The sequence below is a fragment of the Sphaerodactylus townsendi genome, unplaced genomic scaffold, assembly GCF_021028975.2.
Source record: "Sphaerodactylus townsendi isolate TG3544 unplaced genomic scaffold, MPM_Stown_v2.3 scaffold_22, whole genome shotgun sequence".
Taxonomy (NCBI): domain Eukaryota; kingdom Metazoa; phylum Chordata; class Lepidosauria; order Squamata; family Sphaerodactylidae; genus Sphaerodactylus; species Sphaerodactylus townsendi.
This window is the reverse complement of record NW_025950385.1, coordinates 1,536,039-1,558,451: the sequence shown is the minus strand read 5'-3', so window position 1 is coordinate 1,558,451 and position 22,413 is coordinate 1,536,039. Positions and strand designations below refer to the sequence as shown.

The window sequence follows — 22,413 nt, the reverse complement described above, 5'->3', positions numbered from 1 at the left end:
CCCCCCCCCACACAACAGAAACCTTGAGAGATAGGTGGGGCTGAGAGAACTGTGACTAGCCTAAGGTCACCAGCAGACTTCATGTGGAGGAGTGGGGAATGTAATCTGGTGGCTACCTATCTTGATCCTCTTTGATCTGAGATTGCTCCCGAGCACCTGGTCTGCTAAGGCGTTTGCAATCTCAGATCAAAGAGGATCAAGATAGGTAGCCACAGATCGACTTCTCCCCCATACATCTGAAGAAAGATGACCTGAAACCACGATAGAAGAGAAAGGGGGGCAGCCCGAATGGCCACCAGGGTACCAAATGGTATCTTAAGCATCTCATAGTCTTCCTCTAAAACACCAAAGGCACTGCTTTCTTTGCCTGAGATTAACCCAGGGGCTTTTCCTTTAGCCCAATGAACACCACTTCCCCAACACTCCCTTTCTCACACGTGCAGATTCACAGTCATACATAGTCAGATTTACTTGCCCTGACCTAGGTGGCCCAGATTAGCATTCGGACGGGAGGCCACCAAGAAATGCCAGAGTTGCTAGGCAGAGGAAGGCAGTGGCAGACCAATTCGGATGCTGCCACGGCCGGGGACGGCTCCAGTGCCACATTTCCCTATGCATAGATGGCTGGGCCTGTGGGAGTTCTTTGAGAAAGTGTGCCTGGAAGCTGGCATTCCTGGAGGCTGCCCAAGTAACATATAAATATTCATGTGGGTGTAGCTGATGACATGGTTTCTATGAATACAAACACCCCCCTGGACATGGCCGTGGGACAGGGCGCTATCATCTACTTACCTCTTTTTCCTTCCCATTCAGCTTCTCTGTGCCTGGGAGGCCGGTCAGGTTCAGCGGAGGTGCATTCCTCCTACCTGCGGAGAGAACAGCGAGATAAGAGCAACCCCTAGAACAGACCAGGTAGATGCGATGAAGCAGGACTCCCAACTGGGATCATTCTCAATCTTCATAAAGCAAGCCTGGAACCAGTGGCGTATCTACCTAGGGACAAGGGGTACCCCTTGTCCCCGGGCGCCACGCTTCTGGTCACGTGGGGGGCGCAAAATCGGCTCCCCATGTGACCAGGAAGTCCTGCTGCCTCGTCGTTTTCGTGTGCCTCAACCCTGTTCGTGTCAGTCGAGGCATGCAAAAACGACAAGGCAGCAGGACTTCCTGCTGCCTCCAAGTGCCCTTAACCCCACCCTGGATTTCCCCCTCCCTTCCCCCCCTGCCAGATGGGCTCCCAGCCGGCAGCCTGTAGTCTCTTCTGACCTCCCCTCTGTGCAGGCCAGAGGAGACTGCAGTCCCAGTCTCGAAGACCTTTTATAAGCACTGAGGCTGAGGGTGGGACTTGGGGTGCAGGAAGTCCCACCCTTTCCTGCTCCCCAAGTTCCACCCCCAGCCTCAGTGCTTATAAAAGCAGGTCTCCGAGGCCAGGAGTGCAGTTTCTTCTGGCCTGCCCGTAGGGAGCCCAGCCGGCAGGGGGAGTCGGGGGGGGGGGGAGATGGGCACCCTAGACCTTGCCCATGTCCATGGTGACATGGGCAGGGTCGAGGGCAGTGGAGGGATGGAGCCTGGGGGCATCAGGGGGCGGAACTGGGATGGTAGGGGGGCAGAGCCTGGGGGGCGTCCTGGAGACAATTTGTCTCCGGGCACCATTTACTCCCAGTACGCTTCTGCCTGGAACACAACCCCTCCCCTTTGGCCATGTTCCTCCTATCACAGTGATGGCGAACCTATGGCATGGGTGCCAGAGGTGGCACTCAGAGCCCTCTCTGTGGGCACGCACAAACAGAGTTCATCATGTGGGGGGGAAATCACCCACCCCCTCACACATCTAGGCTGGCCTGGGCCGCTGGGCTCGATTATTAGCATTAAACCTAAGACCTAGTTTTGGAGAAGCAGTGTAGGTAATCCTGTTAAGTGCTGTTAAACCCCACTGATTTTCAGGCAAAGAACTAAAGCATGATCCTTTACCTGGGAGTAAGCTCGGTTGCTGGCAATGTGGCCTGCTTCTGAGTAAACCCTCCTAGGGTCGTGATTCACCCGTTCGAAGAGTTTCATGGTTGCTTCAAAGCAAAGCCAACAACTACCACCAAGCTTACTCCCGAGTAACGTACGCCTCAGAGCCAACCACTTTTTCTTAACTAAAACCTCAGTATTCAGGTTAAATTGCCATGTTGGCACTTTGCGATAAATAAGTGGGTTTTGGGTTGCAGTTTGGGCACTCGGTCTCGAAAAGGTTCGCCATCACTGTCCTATCAGGACTTCAAATGCGAGGGAAATAATTCTTCTTGCATTATTATTTTTTGGGAATTCAGAAGCAGCCTGATCCCCACCAGGTATTGTCTCAGCTAGTTTAGACTGAGTCGCCGTCACTGCTAACAAAACAGCCAGTCCTTCTGAGAACTAGCTGTTAAAGAAAGGAGAGTAGCTTAAAATAGTACAGACATCTTATTTAAAGTCCTCACAATATAGTGCTGGACAGCTTATTTAAAGAGCGCAAAATGTTAGCAATGCAGACTCAAGAGGTGGACAAAAGTGGCAAACTAAAAACTGGTGTGTGTTTTCTTGAGAATGGAACCACAGGGGGATGGATACGCCCCGTCAACATTCATAAATCCTGATCTACATGGAAACTGAACAAAAACGGCAGGAGTAGATGGAATAGATTTGAGCAAAAAAAATCAAATTTTGCTGTTCATGATGTTCATGTCCAGATGTTCACGGACTACAATTCCCACCAGCCCCTGCCAGCATGGCCAATTGGCCATGCTGGTAGGGGCTGATGGGAATTGTAGTCCATGAACATCTGGAGAGCCACAGGCTGCGAGGCGGACCTGTTCCGCCAGGCATTTGGCCAGCCTGGTTAAAAATACATCTACCGTGTCATCTGGCCTCCCGTGGGCACGAGGGGGGGGGGGAGCCAGACGCCGTCCACATTTTTTAATGGATTCTGTTTTTATGTAATTGGTATTTAAATTATGTTTTAATGTATGTTTTCACCTGTTGTGAACCGCCCTGAGCCCTCAGGGGGAGGGCAGTATATAAAACTAATAATAAATGAATGAATGAATGAATGAATGAATGAATGAATGAATGAATGAATGAATGAATGGCACAGTTTTCCATTTTTTTTAGCATGCATGCACAGGACTCTGTGGAAGATTCAGGAATAATATTGGAACAGTCACCGGTGGCAGTGGGGCATCTGGGTTCCTGCAAGCACCCCAAAACTCATGGACCGTGCCCCCCCCCCCAAGTTTCCTCCTGCCCCTCACCTTCATACCCCAATCAGTCTAGTCCTGTATCAGGCTTCCCCATCCATCGGGCGACCACCTGAAAACTGGAAATCCTGTCATTGTTTCTGGGGTATGTGAAAAACTGCAAAGCTATGATGGAAATTATATTTTTTAAGATTGTGACTTGATTGATGTAAGCTGCCCTGAGGCCACTTGCAGGGACAGATGGCCTACAAGCTAAACGAACAAACAAACGAAGCTACTGACTTAGCCACTGGTCCATTGAGTCCAGCATGGCCTACTTGGACAAGCAGTGGCTCTCAGTGGCATAGCGCCGGGGGGGGGGGCACCCCGGGCACACCTCAAAGCAGGGGTGCCACAGTAGGGGTGCAATTTCCCTTCGCTCCATCCCTGGTGGTTCTCTAAGTCCCCTTCCGCACACACAAAATAATGCGTTTTCAAACCACTTTCACAACTGTTTGCAAGCGGGTTTTGCCATTCTGCACAGCTTCAAAGAGCACTGAAAGCAGTTTGAAAGTGCATTATTCTGCATGTGCGGAATGAGCCTAAGATTTTTGGCACTGAAAGGTGTTTTTCAAATGACTGCTCTCTAAGAGCATTTAACTGGAGATGCTGTCAGGAACAAATCAGAGATCCAGGCAAAGCATCGGCTGCTCTACCATGGGGAATGGCCTCCTCCCCAACATCGAAAGCATGAGACTTGGGATCTGCTATACCAGGGGTCTCTGCAAACTGTGGTTCTCCAGATGTTCATGGCCAATTGGCCATGCTGGTAGGGGCTGATGGGAATTGTAGTCCACGAACATCTGGAGAGCCACAGGTTGCAGACCCCTGTGCTATACGATAACTGCAGCGTGAACAGATGAAGGGCTCGCGAAGCAACTGGCTTTTAAGGAAGGAGGAATTAGATGGGGAAAAGGATAATTAGATGGGGAAAAGGAATAGATGGGGAAATTAGATGGGGATTAGATAAGGAATTAGATAAGGAATTAGTTGGGGATAAGGATAAGAAGGGGGTGGTGGTAAGGGAATCGCCGCTTATTTTAGTTTACACGTTACATTGTTAACATGGTTGTTTAGTTTAAATGTTACATTGTTAACCTGTTCAGCCTCAGGGACCAAGGATAAAAATCCAAAGAACTCTTGCTTTTTCTGGAGTCAGCCCTGCTCAGCTCAAAAGTACACATTTCTTGGCAAATGCACTTTGGGCCACAATCTGAGGCCGAGAAAAGTCAGGAACTTGAACTCGGCGCACCCAGCTATGTGACGTGCTGAGCCACTCTTGCTCCCATGACAGACTAATTGGGGAGTTTTTGTGGCTCCAAAAGAGCAATTGAGCTCAACCTTCTTGCCTGTGTCACATTCCCAGTCAGGGCTGGGCTACCAAGCCGGGCGCACGTCACAGAACTTGCCGCCGTATTACTCACACTTCGCCTGAGAGGCGTCATCAGTGGAAATATGCAATTGCGTAATAGCTAACAGCCCTAAGAGACAACAAACTGTCAACAGAGAAATGCAACTTTAAAAATCACCCATCTTTCAGCAGCTGCTCTTTCCCTTCCATCTTGAGGACCCTCGAGCAACATTATCGACACTAATGAGTTTGACTCATTGCTCAGTGGGTACCAAAGATTCCATTTGGGATGCCGGTTTTGGCTGGAAAGACAGCCCGGTGGCCCCAGGTGTGTTGAAAACAATCCGTGTATATGTCAAAGCTCAGATGAATATGCAGCAAATATTTGTCCATCAGGGAAATACCGTGTTTCCCCGAATATAAGACAGTGTCTTATATTAATTTTTGTTCCCAAAGATGCGCTATGTCTTTTTTTCAGGGGATGTCTTATTTTTCTGTGCTCTGTTCGTCGGGCATGCTTCCAAACAAAAACTTTGCTACGTCTTACTTTCGGGGGATGCCTTATATTTCGCACTTCAGCAAAACCTCTACTACGTCTTATTTTCCAGGGATGTCTTATATTCGGGGAAACAGGGTAGGTGGGGCTGAGTGTGTGTGTGTGTGTGTGTGTGTTTTGCAGCCGCCTCTGCAGCCCTTTGCTCTACAGACATTCAGTTGCAATTTGCAGATTTCTATTCTTCACTTGTGCATGCTGTAGTGTTAGCTGCAAAGGATTCATCAGGGAAAGGTCCTGTTTTAGGGATGGATGCTGGATTCTGCGCTTTCCAGTGCCTTTGCAAAGAGGGGCTGCGGGTGCATTGATCAGAAGATGCAGCCATTGATCGAAACGGTGTTTCGGTGCTACATTTTTCATGGTCTAACTCAGTGGTTCCCAAACTTATTTGGCCTACCGCCCCCTTTCCAGAAAAGATATTACTTAGCGCCCCCTGGAAATTATTTTTTTTAATTTTTTTAATAGCGATTAAACAGAAAGATATATGTATTAAGGTTTCTACCTGTGGTCATCACCGCCCCCCTGGATCGCTGCAGCACCCACCTGGGGGCAGTGGCACCCACTTTGGGAATCACTGGTCTAACTTCACTGTAAAAGGGACCAGACCTATTTTCTCGTTTCTAAGAACAACGAACCTGATGAACGGAGGCACAAGACTCATAACTGCAGGAGAAGCTTCAACAAAATATTTACCTGAATTTGAAGTAATTGGCATTGCAGGATTCAGGCCAGAGTCACTGAAAATGAAAATTTTAAAATGATAGATTAGTCTTTCCTAGCACAAGAGTGGTTTGCCTGAACCCTTTCCCTATATTCTGAGCTATTTCATGCAGCTTTTCTTTTTACAGTACATATTGCATAAGCTTTGAAGAAATGGCAGCTGGATAGCCTACGGGTGGCCAGCAAGGCTGTGTGCATGCCGTGATTTCTAGCTGTTACGGCTTAAAAGATAAAATTGAAATTATATGAGCAGCAGTGGCGCAGTGGTTAAGAGCAGGTGCACTCTAATCTGGAGGAACCGGGTTTGATTCCCCGCTCTGCCGCTTGAGCTGTGGAGGCTTATCTGGGGAATTCAGATTAGCCTGTGCACTCCCACACACGCCAGCTGGGTGACCTTGGGCTAGTCACAGCTTCTTCTGAGCTCTCTCAGCCACACCTACCTCACAGGGGGTTTGTTGTGAGGGGGGAAAGGGAAAGCCTTTGACAATACATTGAAGGAAAAGGAGTTTGTCAGCTCCTTTGAGTCTCCTTACCGGAGAGAAAGGGGGGGATATAAATCCAACTATTCTTCTTCTTCCTCAAATCTGAGAATCTACAGAGGTGGCTAAACAAGATTATCAGTAGCTGGAGGAGGGCTTTGGAACCATTACCCTTTTGGCAACTGGCACAGCTAGAATAGAGAGCTGGCTAGTATAGTGGTTAAGAGCGGCAGACTATTCTATGCCCCACTCCTGCTCATGAAGCCTGCTGGGTGACCTTGGCCCAGTCACAGTTTTCTGGGAACTCTCAGCCCATGTAGAGGCAGGCAATGACAAACCATCTCCACAGTGGTGGGAACCAAAAATTTCAGTAGCAGGTTCCCATGGTGGTGGGATTCAAACAGTGGCGTGAAAGCAATCTCAAGCGGGGCTGAAGTGAGGGGCACGACGGCGAGGCGTGGGGCGGGCATCTCGAGGGCGGGGCATTAATAATTTCTCTGTTACTGTAAAAAACTCTTACTGTAAAAGAAAAGTTCCTAATTTCCAGCTGGTATCTTTCTGTCCATAATTTAAACTCATTATAGCAAGTCCCTGGAATAGTCTGCCAACAGAAGTTTACAACTACTTCTCAAGCTCTCATTGACTGCCTGTCAAATTGCTTAATACTTTCAAATAACTTAACCCAATTTTGTTTCTCTAGAAATCAAAAGAAGCGATGACTTTCCTTAAACAAAGGAACTTTACCTTCATATTTCTAAAACATGTTTTTAAACACAGTCCTTTCAACAGGGAGAATTTATCCCGTTTTCTACCTTCGCTAACCAGCCACATAGGAAACAACAGGACTTTATGATTTTTGGACCTAATGGAATTTCTAACGGAAAAGCAGACCCGATTAGTAACCCCCTCTCGGCACACACAAATAATTAGTAACCCACTCTCGGGAACTGGTGAGAACCTGCTGGATCCCACCTCTGCATCTCCAAACATCTCTTGCCTTGAAAACCCTACTGGGTTGCTGTAATTTGGTTGTGATTTGATGGCACTTCATTCTCTCTCTCTCACTCACACACATGACTAGAATAAATTATACTCAAAAGAAGATTAATGCATGTTACAGTATTTAAGCTAGCTTGGCACAGAATACGGGTTATCTAGGCATGGACTCCCCCCCCCCCACCTTTTTTTAAAAACAGAGACTGACCAGAGCCCAAGCATCAGTGCTGATCCTGGTTTTATTCCCTAACAGATCCCTTCCTCAACAGTGGGTAAATAAGCATACCCGTGTACATGCTCACGTTCTTCAAAGCTACCCTCCTTCCTATTTTCACAGTGCCACCCAAAGCAGAGTTGCGCCCTGCTAAGCCCAGTGACTTCAATGGACTTAGAAAAGGAGCATCATCGCTTTGGACTGTTCTGTCACTGACTTACTGGGTAGAACACTGGTCCTATTTCACAGCAAAATTGGTAAAAAGAGCTCGTGGCGTAGCAGCAGTGGCGTAGGAGGTTAAGAGCTCGTGTATCTAATCTGGAGGAACCAGGTTTGATTCCCAGCTCTGCTGCCTGAGCTGTGGAGGCTTAACGAGGGAATCTAGATTAGGCCGCGCTACATTCCCATTAACATGCCAGCTGGGTGACCTTTGCATAAGGTCACAGCTTCTCAGGAGGTGCTCTCAAATTCCACCTACCTCACAGGGTGTTTGTTGTGAGGGGGGAAGGGCAAGGAGATTGTAAGCCCCTTTGAGTCTCCTGCAGGAGAGAAAGGGGGGATATAAATCCAAACTCTTTTTCTTCTTCTTAAACCCAAACCTAACTTCTTCGTTGTACTATCTCACTACTCTATCCCCAGACAAACCAGGTGCATCGTTCTACATATATATATATATATAGTCTATTTTAATTGCAGATGTACATATCAGCTTGCCGGCTGAGCCACTGCTGGCAGGCGTTGCTGTCCTGAATGTACTGGAGCACTTCAGAAAACATGGTGCGCTTCAGGCGCTCTTCTTCCCGGGTCTTCTTGAGGCGGTCATATGTTCTCGCACCTGCAGCCAACAAAGTGCATGTTAGGGTTGACTTACTTAAGTCTTGGTCTTTACAGCATATCCCCCACACACACACACACACACACAAACCCCTTTGTCCCAGTGTGATTTCCCAAATCAAGAAAACAAATCATTAAAGCCTTACAGATATTTCATTGAAATGGCCTATTTGGTGAATGTTGACATTTACTGGTAATCTTTAAGATTGCAAAAAGAAGCCTAGCAGGAACTCTCAGAAAACACTCACATAAGTCTGCCTTCAATAAATGTCCAATATTATCTTTGGCTTATTCCGCACATGCAGAATAATGCACTTTCAAACTGCTTTCAGTGCTCTTTGAAGCTGTGCGGAATGGCAAAATCCACTTGCAAACAGTTGTGAAAGTGGTTTGAAAACGCATTATTTCGCGTGTGCAGAAGGGGCCTTTGTTTGTGGGTAAAACATAATGTATCATGCAGAAGATGTAAACTGAAAAACAAGGAAATTTCTGACGCTTCCTACTGGGCCTTCTGTAATATTAAAACTTATCAAGCTGAAATTGGTTTTACTATATTTAATACCAATGGTGATGCTACCTAGTCAAGTATACATAGCATAGCACCAAGCCTTTACTGGCATATAAGATGATACAGGTAAAATACAGGATACCCCCCACCCCCCAAAAAAAACCCAAACCCAGATTTAAAACAATCCCCAAAGAGAATGAGAACAAAGAATCTCCAAAGAACTAAGTGACACAACAAAGTTAAAAAACAGAACTATCCTTTCGGGTGTATAATTTCTAGTAAAAACTTGGCCACCAATTCACAAATGACAAGATCAGGGTTATTTAGCATGTATAAGATCTTTTGAGTATCTGGAATCCTGTCACAGTTCAAGGGAAGAGCATTTGCATATTTCCCCCTATGTCCCTCATATTTAGTGAAACAGAAGAGGGAATGGGCTATAATAGCAAAGTATACAATACACAGCATTAATTGCAATACTCTCTCATGCACCACAGTAACTACAATGGAGCAGCGGGATAAGTAATCGTGCTTGGGAAATGTTTGCAGTCGGTGCCTCCGAGGCCTAGTTTGCACAAAAAGCATACGAGGTGGCCATCCTGTCTGGGGGCTGTACTGTTTCACGCTGAAGATGGCAGATCACATGATCAACACATCCTAATGGCAGTGGGGCGGGGATGGTTCCTATCCACAAAAAAAGTGAGTATCATGGAGAAACCCTTCTCCCTGACATCCGCACCACAATGGTGCGAGGGTGCGAGGGTGCGTCGGCGTAAACGACGCCGACGCACCCCCCCCCGGGACCGTTCGCATGGACGGTCCCGGGAGGGTAACGAACAGCGGCGCGAAGCGCCATACGAGCTAGCCGTCCCTGCCAACTTACCTGCGTCCCCTGGCCTCCAGCTCGTCGCCAGAGGCCAGGGGTTCTACCCTGAGGCTGGAGCAACGGCTCTAGATCCCCAGGCCGAAGGTGTATGTCCCCACAGCCTCTGCAATGAGCCGGAAGCCAGGAGACGAGGTAAGCTGGCAGGGATGGTGCGGGGGACATGGCGCCTTCCAGCGGCTGCCGTTCGCACGGCAGCGGTTGGAAGCCACTGTTTCTGCAAAACCTCGCTCCCCGAGCGAGGCTGGGAAACAGCGGCTTCGCGCCGCTGGGGGGGAGCGAGGGCGGCGCTGCTGCGATGAAGCAGCGAAGCCTATCGCGAACAACTTCCTAGGGGCCAGTAACTTTTACTTGCGTCCCTGGGGAATTTTGGCCCACGTCTTGGAAGGGCCCTTGTGTAGGGAGCTATTTTTTTATGAAGTAGCATTCCATCATGCAAAACCCTGACAGCCACTGGAAGTGACACGGTCCGCCTCGTTTTACCATACTATCTGCTTTTGTGAGAATTATGCCAAAAAGCTTTTCTCCTATTTCCTTGTTGATGTGCTCTTATTCTCAAGTGTTTGCTTTGAGTAATATGCAGACACAAACATCTGCTTGGGAGCATGAACACTGTACACTCTGCCGGGAGACGGTGTTGCCTGCTGCTCTCTGAAAGTTTGCTGCATGGCAACCCTAGGTGTGTTGCATCACACCAGCTGTAGCAACCTCTTTGTTTCTCTATGGAATTATGACACAAGCTCTCTGGAAAAAGAGCATCTCTGCTGCAACTTACATCACCAGGTGACTTCACTGGATTGAGGCAGGCACATTAATGAGCCTCACCTTGCTTATGAATTGCTGTGTTCCAGCTGCAACTGTGTTTTCCAGCTGCAACTTCCCATACAGCCCTTGAACATATAAGCAAACCAGAGACTGTAATGTGTTCAAGAGATAACTGATCATGTACAAATTCAGGCTCCTTCCGCACATGCAGAATAATGCACTTTCAAACTGCTTTCAGTGCTCTTTGAAGCTGTGCGGAATAGCAAAATCCACTTGCAAACAGTTGTGAAAGTGGTTTGAAAACGCATTATTTTGCGTGTGCGGAAGGGGCCTCTGCCTTGCTTGAGAGCCTGAATCTAGTTAGGCCTTGTTGATCTTGTGAAAAAAGCCCCGACGATTTAAAGTGAGTCTATTTGGCAGCAAGATTTTTTTCCCGGCAGGAAGTAAGGCTCTGATGATGATGAGAAATGAAACTGTTGTATCCTTCAGATGAAAGCGCTCATGAGTCAGCTAGTTAGTTCCCCATTAACTTCAGACCTGGTCACTGCTTTAGAATTTAACAACTGCCCTTGGGACATTACCCTGAGATCCAGGGTTAAAACCAGTTCAGATGATGATTTCTTTAATGCGCAATGATGCTACACAGACACCTTTCAAAAGGAACTGCCTTCTCAGTAATATATCCTGTGTGTAAATAGCAAAATCTTGACTAATGTTCCAACTACACACTTACTGCAAAAATTAGTGATGCCAGCTATTCTGTATTCCTGTAGCCGTTTGATTTCCCTTCGTAGTTCAAATTCCACTGATTTCCCCATTTAGAATAAGAGGGACACAGAGATAAAAAACAAAACAAAACAGGATTACTGGATTTTGTTATGATTCTTTCTCCAAGCAAGAACAAAATGTGATTATTTCAACCTCACAACAACTTCAGAATACAGATCCATCTGAGAGTGCATTGCAGAAAGTCAGCTGGTGCGTGGGGGTATGAATTGAGGGCTCCCTGACCCAAAGACCCACACACGGTTCACTAACACTGTATTAACTCTTTGAACAACAGAGTCCACAAGTGATCAAGTTCCTCTTTAAAAGCATACAAAGTCCCTATCTGTTTTGACAGTGGGTAGGCATGCCTTGTGCGTTCTGAATGTTCAGCGCAGACAATTATGTGAAGCGAGGAGATAAAATTTGGCACCGTCCAGTGCATTGTGGTATTGGTAGCAGAGTTTTTCAAATGCACACAAAGGACATTATGAGAAAGAGTTATCTGCAATGATAAATAAGAGATCTGTAATGATGCATACATGTTCAGTGAAAATAATGCATTTCAACTAAAAATTACTCATGAAAATAACCCTTTAGATCACAGATGCCAAACTCGCGGCCCTCCAGATGTTATGGACTACAGTTCCCCTCATCCCCTGCCAGCATCATGCCAGTAGTCCATAACATCTGGAGGGCCGCGAGTTTGACACCTATGCTTTAGATACAGAGTTGTACTTATCTGTAACTGTAGTTGATTGAGTAGATGTTTGTGCAGACACACATTGGAGACTTGCACAGGCCTGCCACAGAAAGATTTCCAAACTTTCTGTCTGCTCTGCAGCTCTGAAGAGCACTCACTCCCCCTCCCCCTGGTAGAGAAGATTCTCACCCAAATGGTCACCTGATGAGAGGGAGAAGAGTGCTATTCCCTCAGCTGTCCTACCACCCCACCGCCAGACAAGGAAGACCTGAACGGCCAGTTGCAATGCGATGATAAATAGCAGTCCATGGCTGGGCAGGAGGGATGGATGTGTGCATGCACAGAAACCCACTCAATGAACTACAGTGACAGGTAAGTGCAACCCTTTATTTCATTTTCGTGGGTATTCTGAATAGCCCCACATTGGGAGACTGGCAAGCTCAAGCAGATTGGTGGTGGCCATGAGGATGTCTGTTTGACAAATGCCTGCAGAACTGCTTTGCCCACTGTAGGAGACGAGGCCTGCCAAAGAGGGTCAAAAGAAGGACGTCAGGGAAGGCCATGTGGCCACCTTGTAGCTGCCCTGAATGTGTGCATTTGACTCTAGGGCCCCTTCCGCACAAGCAGAATTAATGCACTTTCAATCCACTTTCAACACACTTGGAAGCTGGATTTTACTGTGCGGAATAGCAAAATCCACTTTTAAACAATTATGAAAGTGGATTGAATGTGCATTATTCTGCATGTGCGGAAGGGACCTCAGTCAGCCAACGCTTCTTGCGCTCGGGTGGAGTGAGTGTGAACGTCCAATGGCCAAAAGCCACTTCCAATGAGTCAGAGGCCTGCTTTAAGGGCTTGAACGCTCACCTGGAAAGGATGTGCGTAGCTACTGTGTACCCCCTCTGTCGTTTCCTACAATAAATGAAAAGGTTATTGTCCTTCTTCAAGTCTACAGCGCAATGCAGATTGAAAAGCTTTATTCCCTAAGGCACGGGTGTCAAACTCGCGGCCCTCCAGATGTTATGGACTACAGTTCCCATCATCCCCATGCCAGCATCATGCTGGCAGGGGCTGAATAAGGAACTTGTAATCCATAACATCTGGAAGGCTGCAATTATGACATCCATACTAAGATGCGTGGTAGTGAACCTTTTGGCACTCCAGATGTTATGGACTACGAAGTTCCCATCAGCCCCTGCCAGCATGTGGCCAATTGGCCATGCTGGAAAGAGCTGATGAGAGAACCAACAATCCATAACATCTGGAGTGCCAAAGGTTCGCCACCACTGCCCTAAGGGAATAAAACCCCTTCCCTAAGTGTTCAACATAGACAAGAGGGAGAGAGATGTAAATGGAGTCAAAAATTCAAAATTTGTAGCAGATCTTATGTCCCTAACCAGCTTATTTTTACCTTGGTATTCTTTTTTTCCAACTAAAACTGCTACCACATCCAAGTGGGACTATGTATTTTACATCTGAAATGCTAAAACCTTTGTAAAGAAGCCATTCTCTGAAGTTACTAAGAAAACAGTTCTGCGTATTATGTACTGGAAAGATAATCAACATCATGTACTTATGTCCACGCATGGGGTAGAAAATGTTGACAGAGAGAAATTTTTCTCTCTTTCTCACAACACTAGAACCAGGGGGCATACATTGAAAATGCTGGGGGGAAGAATTAGGACTAATAAAAGAAAACACTTCTTCACGCAACGTGGGATTGGTGTTTGGAATATGCTGCCACAGGAGGTGGTGATGGCCACTAACCTGGATAGCTTTAAAAGGGGCTTGGACAGATTGATGGAGGAGAAGTCGATTTATGGCTACCAATCTAGATCCTCTTTGATCTGAGTTGGCAAAAGCCTTAACAGTCCAGGTACTCGGGAGCAACAGCCGCAGAAGGCCATTGTGAGCTCCCAAAGGCACCTGGTGGGCCACTGCAAGTAGCAGAGAGCTGGACTAGATGGACTCTGGTCTGATCCAGCTGGCTTGTTCTTATGTTCTTACACATCCTTCTATCCACTACTAAGAGCTTGGTGCAACACCAAAGCTTATGTATTCCTTCACCAGCAGGCTGACTTTATAGACAATATTATTGTAGAGAACAAATACTGCAGTTACTGAAGGTACCAAGAAGTTTGCAGAGGGTGGGGGTGTGATATTTGATTGACCTTGTGACAATTTACATGCAGACAAAAGTCAGGTCCGATCTTTACACAGTCCACTTTGTTTTCTGCCACTAACAGGGAAAGGGACATGAAAAATAAAGTCCAGATGCTTACATGCGTTGCTTTCAATGAATTTGTCATGCTCCATTGGTCCTAGTATTCTTGCAAAACGCCTCATGGATTCATAAAGATCTTGAACCTCCTTTGGATATCTTCTTTCTAGAACTACAGGAGAGATGCAGACACAGATAAGCTACTTTCTCATCAAGGGAGACAGGTAAAGTGCCAAGAAGACAATGACAATGTTGTGGTTACTTCTGCTTCCTGCCAGGTGAGACACTGCACCAGGTGACAAGAATTGTCTGCACGGTTCACTCAAACTTCCCTCCTAACTGTTGGCCATTCACCCCCCATCGCTTCTCTCAAGATGCTTCTTTGTGACTACAAAACTAAGCACTGTGGGAGTGGCAGTTAAGAGGGTGGAATATTCGTTTGGAATATGCTGCCACAGGAGGTGGTGAAGGCCACTAACCTGGATAGCTTTAAAAGGGGCTTGGACAGATTTATGGAGGAGAAGTCGATTTATGGCTACCAATCTTGATCCTCTTTGATCTGAGACTGCAAATGCCTTAACAGTCCAGGTGCTCGGGAGCAACAGCCGCAGAAGGCCATTGCTTTCACATCCTGCCTGTGAGCTCCCAAAGGCACCTGGTGGGCCACTGCGAGTAGCAGAGAGCTGGACTAGATGGACTCTGGTCTGATCCAGCTGGCTTGTTCTTATGTTCTTATGGGTTTGTGTGTGGTTTAGCACAAGCAGCAGCTACTCTCAAACCTAGTCCAGGGATGTGTGGTTGTGGTCTGGTGGATCTTGTTCCTAACGTTTCGCCTGCATCTGTGGCTGGCATCTTCAGAGGTGTATCACAAAGGGAAGTCTGTTACACACTGTGTCCACAGCCACAGATGCAAGTGGCTTTGATAAAGTGATCTACCAGTACGGCCACGCTGCCTGTGGCCCCACCACAACCAGTTGAATCCGGCCGTGAAAGCCTTTGACAATACTAGTCCAGGGAATTTACTTTGTGCCCTTAGCATGTTTGTGTCTACTTGTTGCTTCCCTACCTCAACATGCTGCAAGGGTCTATGTATGGCCAAGGGCTGTCTTAAGCATGGGGCCTTCACAGCTGCTGCCCTAGACCGGGGGTAGGGGACCTTTAACACTCAAAGAGCCATTTGGACCCGTTTTCCACGGGAAAAGAAAACACTTGGAGCCGCAAATAATTTTTGACATTTATAATAAAAACACTATATATGTAGGGGTTTTTTACCTTTTACTTCACTCATTCTGAGAAGCGCATGGATGCGCCCGCCCTGCTGCCTGCAGGGCGGGCAAGGATGAAGCCGGCGGCTCGACCTTGCCGGCCGCCGGGAAAGCACCCACCCCGCTCCAACGGGGTGGGCGAGAGGGGAAGCCCGCAGCGCGGCCCAGCCGACCGTGGGCAATTGGTGCACCCACCCTGCTGCCTGCAGGGCGGGCAAGGATGGGGCCGGCGGCTCGGCTCGTGGAGCCGCAGTGCAAGGGCAGAAGAGCCGCATGCGGCTCTTGAGCCGCAGGCTCCCTACCCCTGCCCTAGACAATGTAAAGCCTGACATTCCCTCCCCCACCACACTGCCCTCCAGAGGGAGAGGAAAGGACAAGGAGAGCAGACTCCCACCATGGTGTGCACCCACCCCTCCAGGGCTCTGGCAGCGGGTGAGGGGGCGTTTCATGTGCCCACCTCTTTGGCAACCAGCTTGAGGATTGCCCCTTGCTAGAGACCTGGGTGGGCCTCCACTCTGGGTATTTGTCCTGGGGCCCAGAATCAGTAATCACTAAGACCACCCCTGAATATTACTATCTAAAAACGAAGTATGAACCAAGCAGCACCTTTTGAAGACTAATTTGAGCTGGATGGCCCAGCAATTAAGTCTGATGACTTTGGTACTCACTTTGAAACTTTCTGAGATTGATGAGTCCGTGGTCTCTTATAATTCTGTAATTAAAAGGGACGTCCTGAATTAGGAACATTTCTAGCTGTAAATAATTATCCGTTGTGGAAAAACTATCTATGCATGAAGAAGATCCTCAAATATTTTCCAGAAAAGGCTGGATAATTCTCTGTTACATATTGCTTGCCTTACAGAAAGCCTTGAAGAAGAAGAAGAAGAAGAAGAAGAAGAAGAAGAAGAAGAAGAAGAAGAAGAAGAAGAAGAAGAAGAAGAAGAGGAGGAGGAGGAGGAGGAGGAGGAGGAGGAGGAGGAGGAGGAGGAGGAGGAGGAGGAGGAGTTTGGATTTATATCCCCCCTTTCTCTCCTGCAGGAGACTCAAGGGGGTTTACAATATCCTTGCCCTTCCCCCCTCACAACAAACACCCTGTGAGGTGGGTGGGGCTGAGAGAGCTCCGAGAAGCTGTGACTAGCCCAAGGTCACCCAGCTGGCGTGTGTGGGAGTGCACAGGCTAATCTGAATTCCCCAGATAAGCCTCCACAGCTCAGGCGGCAGAGAGGGGAATCAAACCCGGTTCCTCCAGATTAGATACACGAGCTCTTAACCTCCTACGCCACATCAGGTAGACTTAGTGGCGTAGTGGCTAAGAGCAGTGGCTAAGAGCAGGTGCACTCTGATCTGGAGGAACCAGGTTTGATTCCCAGCTCTGCCGACTGAGCTGTGGAGGCTTATCTGGGGAATTCAGATTAGCCTGTACACTCCCACACACACCAGCTGGGTGACCTTGGGCAAGTCACAGCTTCTCTCTCTCTCAGCCCCACCTACCTCACAGGAAGGTGAAAGCAACGTTAACAGCATTTTTATAAAATGGCAATATTGGGAAATACAGGAAAAATCAGTAAGAACTGAAATAAGTTGTTGATGTACCCCAACACAGGGCTCGTCAAATTAAACAGTTGATGAATCATCCCTGAGTGTCATATAACTGGATGAACAAATGATACAGAATGTTAATTGGCTGACTCATCTTCATGATGCTGGGAAATCAAACAGAGTAGGAAGTTGCTCATTGTGGCAAAGATCACGATGTGGTTTATCCATGGACAGCAATAACTGGGAAAGCAAGATTCAGAGTCGTAATATCATCGTGATTGTGAATGGACGACCACAAATATGCTCTTAGGTGGAGTTCCTGTTTCCTGATTGTAAAGGGAGGAGGGCAGAACACACTACAGGATGCTGAAAAGTTTTCACGCCTTTTTGTGGGGAGAGCAAGAAGGGGATTCTGAAGTCAGGATTAACGTCAGTCTTCTCAAAAAGGTTGGGATTCCCTGCTGCAGAAGTATGCCCGTCATTTTAAGGCTTTTGACCAGTGGTGGGATCCAAAAATTTTAGTAACAGGTTCCCGTGGTGGTGGGATTCAAACAGTGGCTTAGCGCCAATGGGGCTGGGCGGGGCATGACGGGGGCGTGGCCGGGCATTCCGGGGGCGGGGCATTAATAATTTCTCTGTCACTGTAAAAAACTCTTACTGTAAAAAAAAGTTCCTAATTTCCAGCTGGTATCTTTCTGTCCATAATTTAAACTCATTATAGCAAGTCCTATCATCTACTGCCCACAGAAACAACTACTTCTCCTCTAATTGACTGCCTATCAAATACTTAATACTTTCAAATACTTAATTTTGTTTCTAGAAATCAAAAGAAGGAGACTTTCCTTAAACAAGGAATTTTACCATATTTCTAAAACATGTTTTTACAACAGCCCAACAGGGAGAATTATCCCGTTTTCTACCTTCGCTAACCAGCCACATAGGAAACAACAGGACTTTATGATGTTTGGACTTTCTAATGTAATTTCTAATGGAAAAGCAGACCCAATTAGTAACTTCCTCTTGGCACACACAAATAATTAGTAACCCAATCTCGGGAACTGGTGAGAACCTGCTGGATTCCACCTCTGCTTTTGACCTTACAGGAACACTCTCTAATGCAACTTATTTGCCACAGCACTCCTATCCACTGCAAAGGATTCTGGGGTGTTTTCTAGAGGACATAGCCAGCTTATACAGAATGCCGGCCAGGCCACCTGGGTATGTAATCACTCCATGTCGACCCCAGAATGCAAACAATGTTCCCTGAAGCTGTACGTTACAGGGAGGATCAATAAGGGTGGGCAAGCTGTAGTTTAAGGAAGACTGCCTGCCCTCGACTGTGAGGGGACGAAAGAGCTCTTTGCCTTGCTCACTGTGCTCTTGGAGGCAGATCATCACCTCGAGTGTCGACGTGTGCCTCGGCCGCAGAGGGTGAGCGGATGAGAATGTTGTCCAAGTATGGGTGAAGGGCCATCACCGCCTGGCGCAGGATGTGTGTACATCTTAACCAGAAGGTGAGGAATCTCCACCTTCCCCTCCCCCAGATTAACTGAATGCTTAAATGCCACTGTGAAGTGCAATCGCTGATTTCTGTGACAGAAAGTATTAAGTCTCTTGTTGAGGGAGGAGACAGACAGTACGTTTACACAGAAGAAAGTCTCAGTGAACTCAGTGGGGTTTACTCCCTAATGAGTGTGTTTAGCATTACAGCCAGGCACTTGGGATGCCAGTTCTCAGCCAAAATTAGCACCATGATCTGTGCCCAGAAGGGATTGTGCAGGTCTGGGCAGAACTTGTGGCACTGGTCTTCATGGGCGCTGCCAATTCAATCACTCCTCAATCGGAGCCAAGCTCTGTGTGTCAGGGATGGTCGTTTTGTTTACCTATCTATCCTCCTCACTTCCATATAAAGCAAGGGGCTTAATTTTAATGTGAAACGGATCTGCCTTTAAGCCCTACCCACTCCCCTGCCTCACTTCCTCATGGTCCATCTCTCTGGGCACTTTTTCACCAATGCAGCTCACTTCTGGTATCTAGTCAAGCTGAGGAGTAAATGAGTTTAGGAATGGACCGTGTGGAGGAGGAGGAGGAGGAGCAGCAGCAGCAGCAGCAGCAGCAGCAGCAGTAGCAGCAGCAGCAGCAGAAGAAGAAGAAGAAGAAGAAGAAGAGTAGTAGTAGTAGTAGTAGTAGTAGTTTGGATTTATATCCCCCCTTTCTCTCCTGCAGGAGACTCAAAGGGGCTGACAATCTCCTTGCCCTTCCCCCCTCACAACAAATACCCTGGAGGTAGGTGTGGCTGAGAGAGCTCCAAGAAGCTGTGACTAGCCCAAGGTCACCCAGCTGGCGTGTGTGGGAGTGTACAGGCTAATCTGAATTCTCCAGATAAGCCTCCACAGCTCAGGCGGCAGAGTTGGGAATCAAACCCGGTTCCTCCAGATTAGATACACAAGCTCTTAACCTCCTACGCCACTGCTGCTCCTGGGTAATGTTCCATGTATCCTTTCTGATTTAAAATTAGATCCAATCACCATTTCATACATAGATGAGACAGACACGTAAACAAATATGGCTGCCCTTGCAATTTGTGCTTTGGTCGGTAGGCCTATACAAAGCAGTGAGCAGTCACCGTACATTTTTATGGAAAAGCGTGCCCAGTTCAGAAGGATTGAAAATGTAATGATAGACTCACTTTTTCCTTCGTTGCCTTTCCTTTAACCGAGAGTGATAGATATCTACAACAGCAATCTTCAAAGCTGTGGAAGTTCAGAGAGAAAGAGCGCAAAAGAATAAATCATATGAAGTGTTAGCACCCCCTAGTTCTCACAAAATCCATCAACATTGCCTGCTTTTATCACAGCATGAAAATGGCCGTGCTGCTCCCGCTCAGCAGTAAAGAGGTCAGCTGAACCTTGTCTGAATCTCTAAAGACACTTTAGAGAAGTAATCTGCTACAGCAAAAATAGAATTATTGGCCCCCGCAGCAGTGGTGGGATCCAAAAATTTTAGTAACAGGTTCCCATGGTGGTGGGATCCAAACTGTGGCGTAACGCCAATGGGGCTGGGCGGGGCACGGCGGGGGAGTGGCCGGGCATTCCAGGGGCGGGGCATTCCTGGGCGGGGCTATGGCAAGGATGCAGCCGCTGCGCCAGTCCTTGGGCGGGAAACGAATGCACGCAGGCGCAGGCTGCCACGCACGCCGGTGCACCTCCTGCTAGACTGCTTCAAGTTCTGTGCGCTACTGCTGAGAGGAGGGGCGTAACTAAGGCAAAAATCACGTGGCAAAACCACCAATTAGTAACCCCCTCTCAGCACACACAAATAATTAGTAGCCTACTCTCGGGAACCTGTGAGAACCTGCTGGATCCCACCTCTGCCCCGCAGGTACATGCAGTGTGGAACTTGCATCATGACTGTACAATCCTGTTCTGCAGGGCTGGGTGTATAAATGGTTATGACCGTGTGGTTTCTTTCATCTGGTCATACTATTATAATGCATAGTACTGCAGGCATGGGACCAAAAGCATGTTGAAGCAGGTTTTATGTTTTGGGGCATACGTGTAAAGGGGATATAAGAGCCCTGTGTTAGAATTACTGAACCCAGTCTAAATATACATTATTAGAAACTAATGAATAGAACAGTGGTGGCGAACCTATGGCACAGGTGCCAGAGGTGGCACTCAGAGCCCTCTCTGTGGGCACGCGCAAACAGAGTTCATCATGGGGGGGGGGGATTGCCCCCCCCACATCTAGGCTGGCCTGGGCCACTGGGCTCGATTATTAGCATTAAACCTAAGACCTAGTTTTGTGGAAGCAGTGTAGGTAACCGTGTTAAGCGCTGTTAAACCCCACTGATTTTCATGCAAAAAACTAAAGCGCGATCCTTTACCTGGTAGTAAGCTCGGTTGCTGGCAATGGGGCTTGCTTCTGAGTAAACCCTCCTAGGGTAGTGATTGACCCGTTCGAAGAGTTGCATGGTTGCTTCAAAGCAAAGCCACTGACTACCACCAAGCTTACTCCCGAGTAACGCACGCCTTGGAGCCAACCGTTTTTTCTAAATGAAAACCTCAGCATTCAGGTTAAATTGCCGGGTTGGCACTTTGCGATAAATAAGTGGGTTTTGGGTTGCCATTTGGGCACTCGGTCTCAAAAAGGTTTGCCATCACTGGAATAGAACAAGATGACTATCAAAGTGGTTTCACAAACCCAAGTATCCTAAAATAACCAGAGACTTCAGGTTTTTGTACCAGGGGGGAGGGGGTGGGATTTAATAAAGTAACATTAACAGAAATACTTTTAAGTAAACAATTTCAACCGTGGGAAAATATTTTTCCAACCTTTCTCTCTCTTGCTCGGCACAGAACTCACCATGTAAGAGGTCTGAGTCGTCCTCCACAAAATCTATATCTCTTAAGTCCCATTCGGCGTAGTTGTCAAATTCCTGGGAAGGAGAAATATTTTTTTTATGGTTCCTTGTTAATTTGAAGAACTCTCGTACAATGGAAAGATAGACAAGGGAGATGGGGAAAAACAGCAGTTTTTGCAACAATCCCTCTCTTCCAAAAATCTTCAGTTAGTAACTGGCCTATAGCATCAAGAATAATTTCAGATGTTACAAGGACCTCTTAGCTCAGTGCCTTGTGAGCAAGCTTGCTTTTCTTAGCTCATGTTGGAAAACTGGCCCAAGAGGGAAGAGGCCATTAAAAATTCCAATAAACTCTGAATCACATTATCCCTAACAATAACAGTGATGCTACAAGACTGGCCCTGATGCGAGGGTTGCCGCCATTGACACTACTGTGTTATTAAGGCCTCTGACCAGAGGTGGGATCCAACAGGTTCTCACAGGTTCCCGAGAGTAGGTTACTAATCATTTGTGTGTGCCGAGAGGGAGTTACTAATTGGTGATTTTGCCACGTGATTTTTGCCTAAGTTACGCCCCTCCTCTCAGCAGTAGCACGCAGAACTTGAAGCAGTCTAGCAGGAGGTGCACCAGCGTGCGTGGCAGCCTGCACCTGCGTGCATTCATTTCCCGCCCAAGGACCGGCGTCCTTGCCACAGCCCTGCCCAGGAATGCCCCGCCCCCGGGATGCCCGGCCACTCCCCCGTTGTGCCCCGCACAGCCCCATTGGCGCTACGCCACAGTTTGAATCCCACCACCATGGGAACCTGTTACTAAAAATTTTGGATCCCACCACTGCCTCTGACACAGCTCCACAAAAAATGACCAACCAAAAAAGACAGGGTAAACCCAAAAAGGTTGAGAATATAGCAAACAGAAAGAAGCAGCATGGTATAATACATCAATGAACGAACTCAATTATGTGCATAAAACATAACACCAGTAATTTAACATGTAAACC

The 22,413-nt window shown here is 47.5% G+C and overlaps 1 protein-coding gene across 1 annotated transcript in view; it reads right to left on the bottom strand.

Moving 5' to 3' along the window:
- Positions 1 to 780: 780 nt before the first annotated feature.
- The window catches only part of TADA2A (transcriptional adaptor 2A), a 40,667-nt gene continuing 19,034 nt past the window's right edge, over positions 781 to 22,413 (bottom strand). Inside the window, exons 8-15 of the mRNA XM_048482781.1 lie at positions 21,419 to 21,491; positions 19,743 to 19,806; positions 16,183 to 16,226; positions 14,311 to 14,421; positions 11,294 to 11,365; positions 8,273 to 8,405; positions 5,855 to 5,898; positions 781 to 866 (exon numbers count right to left, since the gene is read on the bottom strand). Of these exons, the coding sequence (XP_048338738.1) occupies positions 781 to 866; positions 5,855 to 5,898; positions 8,273 to 8,405; positions 11,294 to 11,365; positions 14,311 to 14,421; positions 16,183 to 16,226; positions 19,743 to 19,806; positions 21,419 to 21,491 (627 nt within the window). The remainder of the gene's footprint in view (positions 867 to 5,854; positions 5,899 to 8,272; positions 8,406 to 11,293; positions 11,366 to 14,310; positions 14,422 to 16,182; positions 16,227 to 19,742; positions 19,807 to 21,418; positions 21,492 to 22,413) is intronic.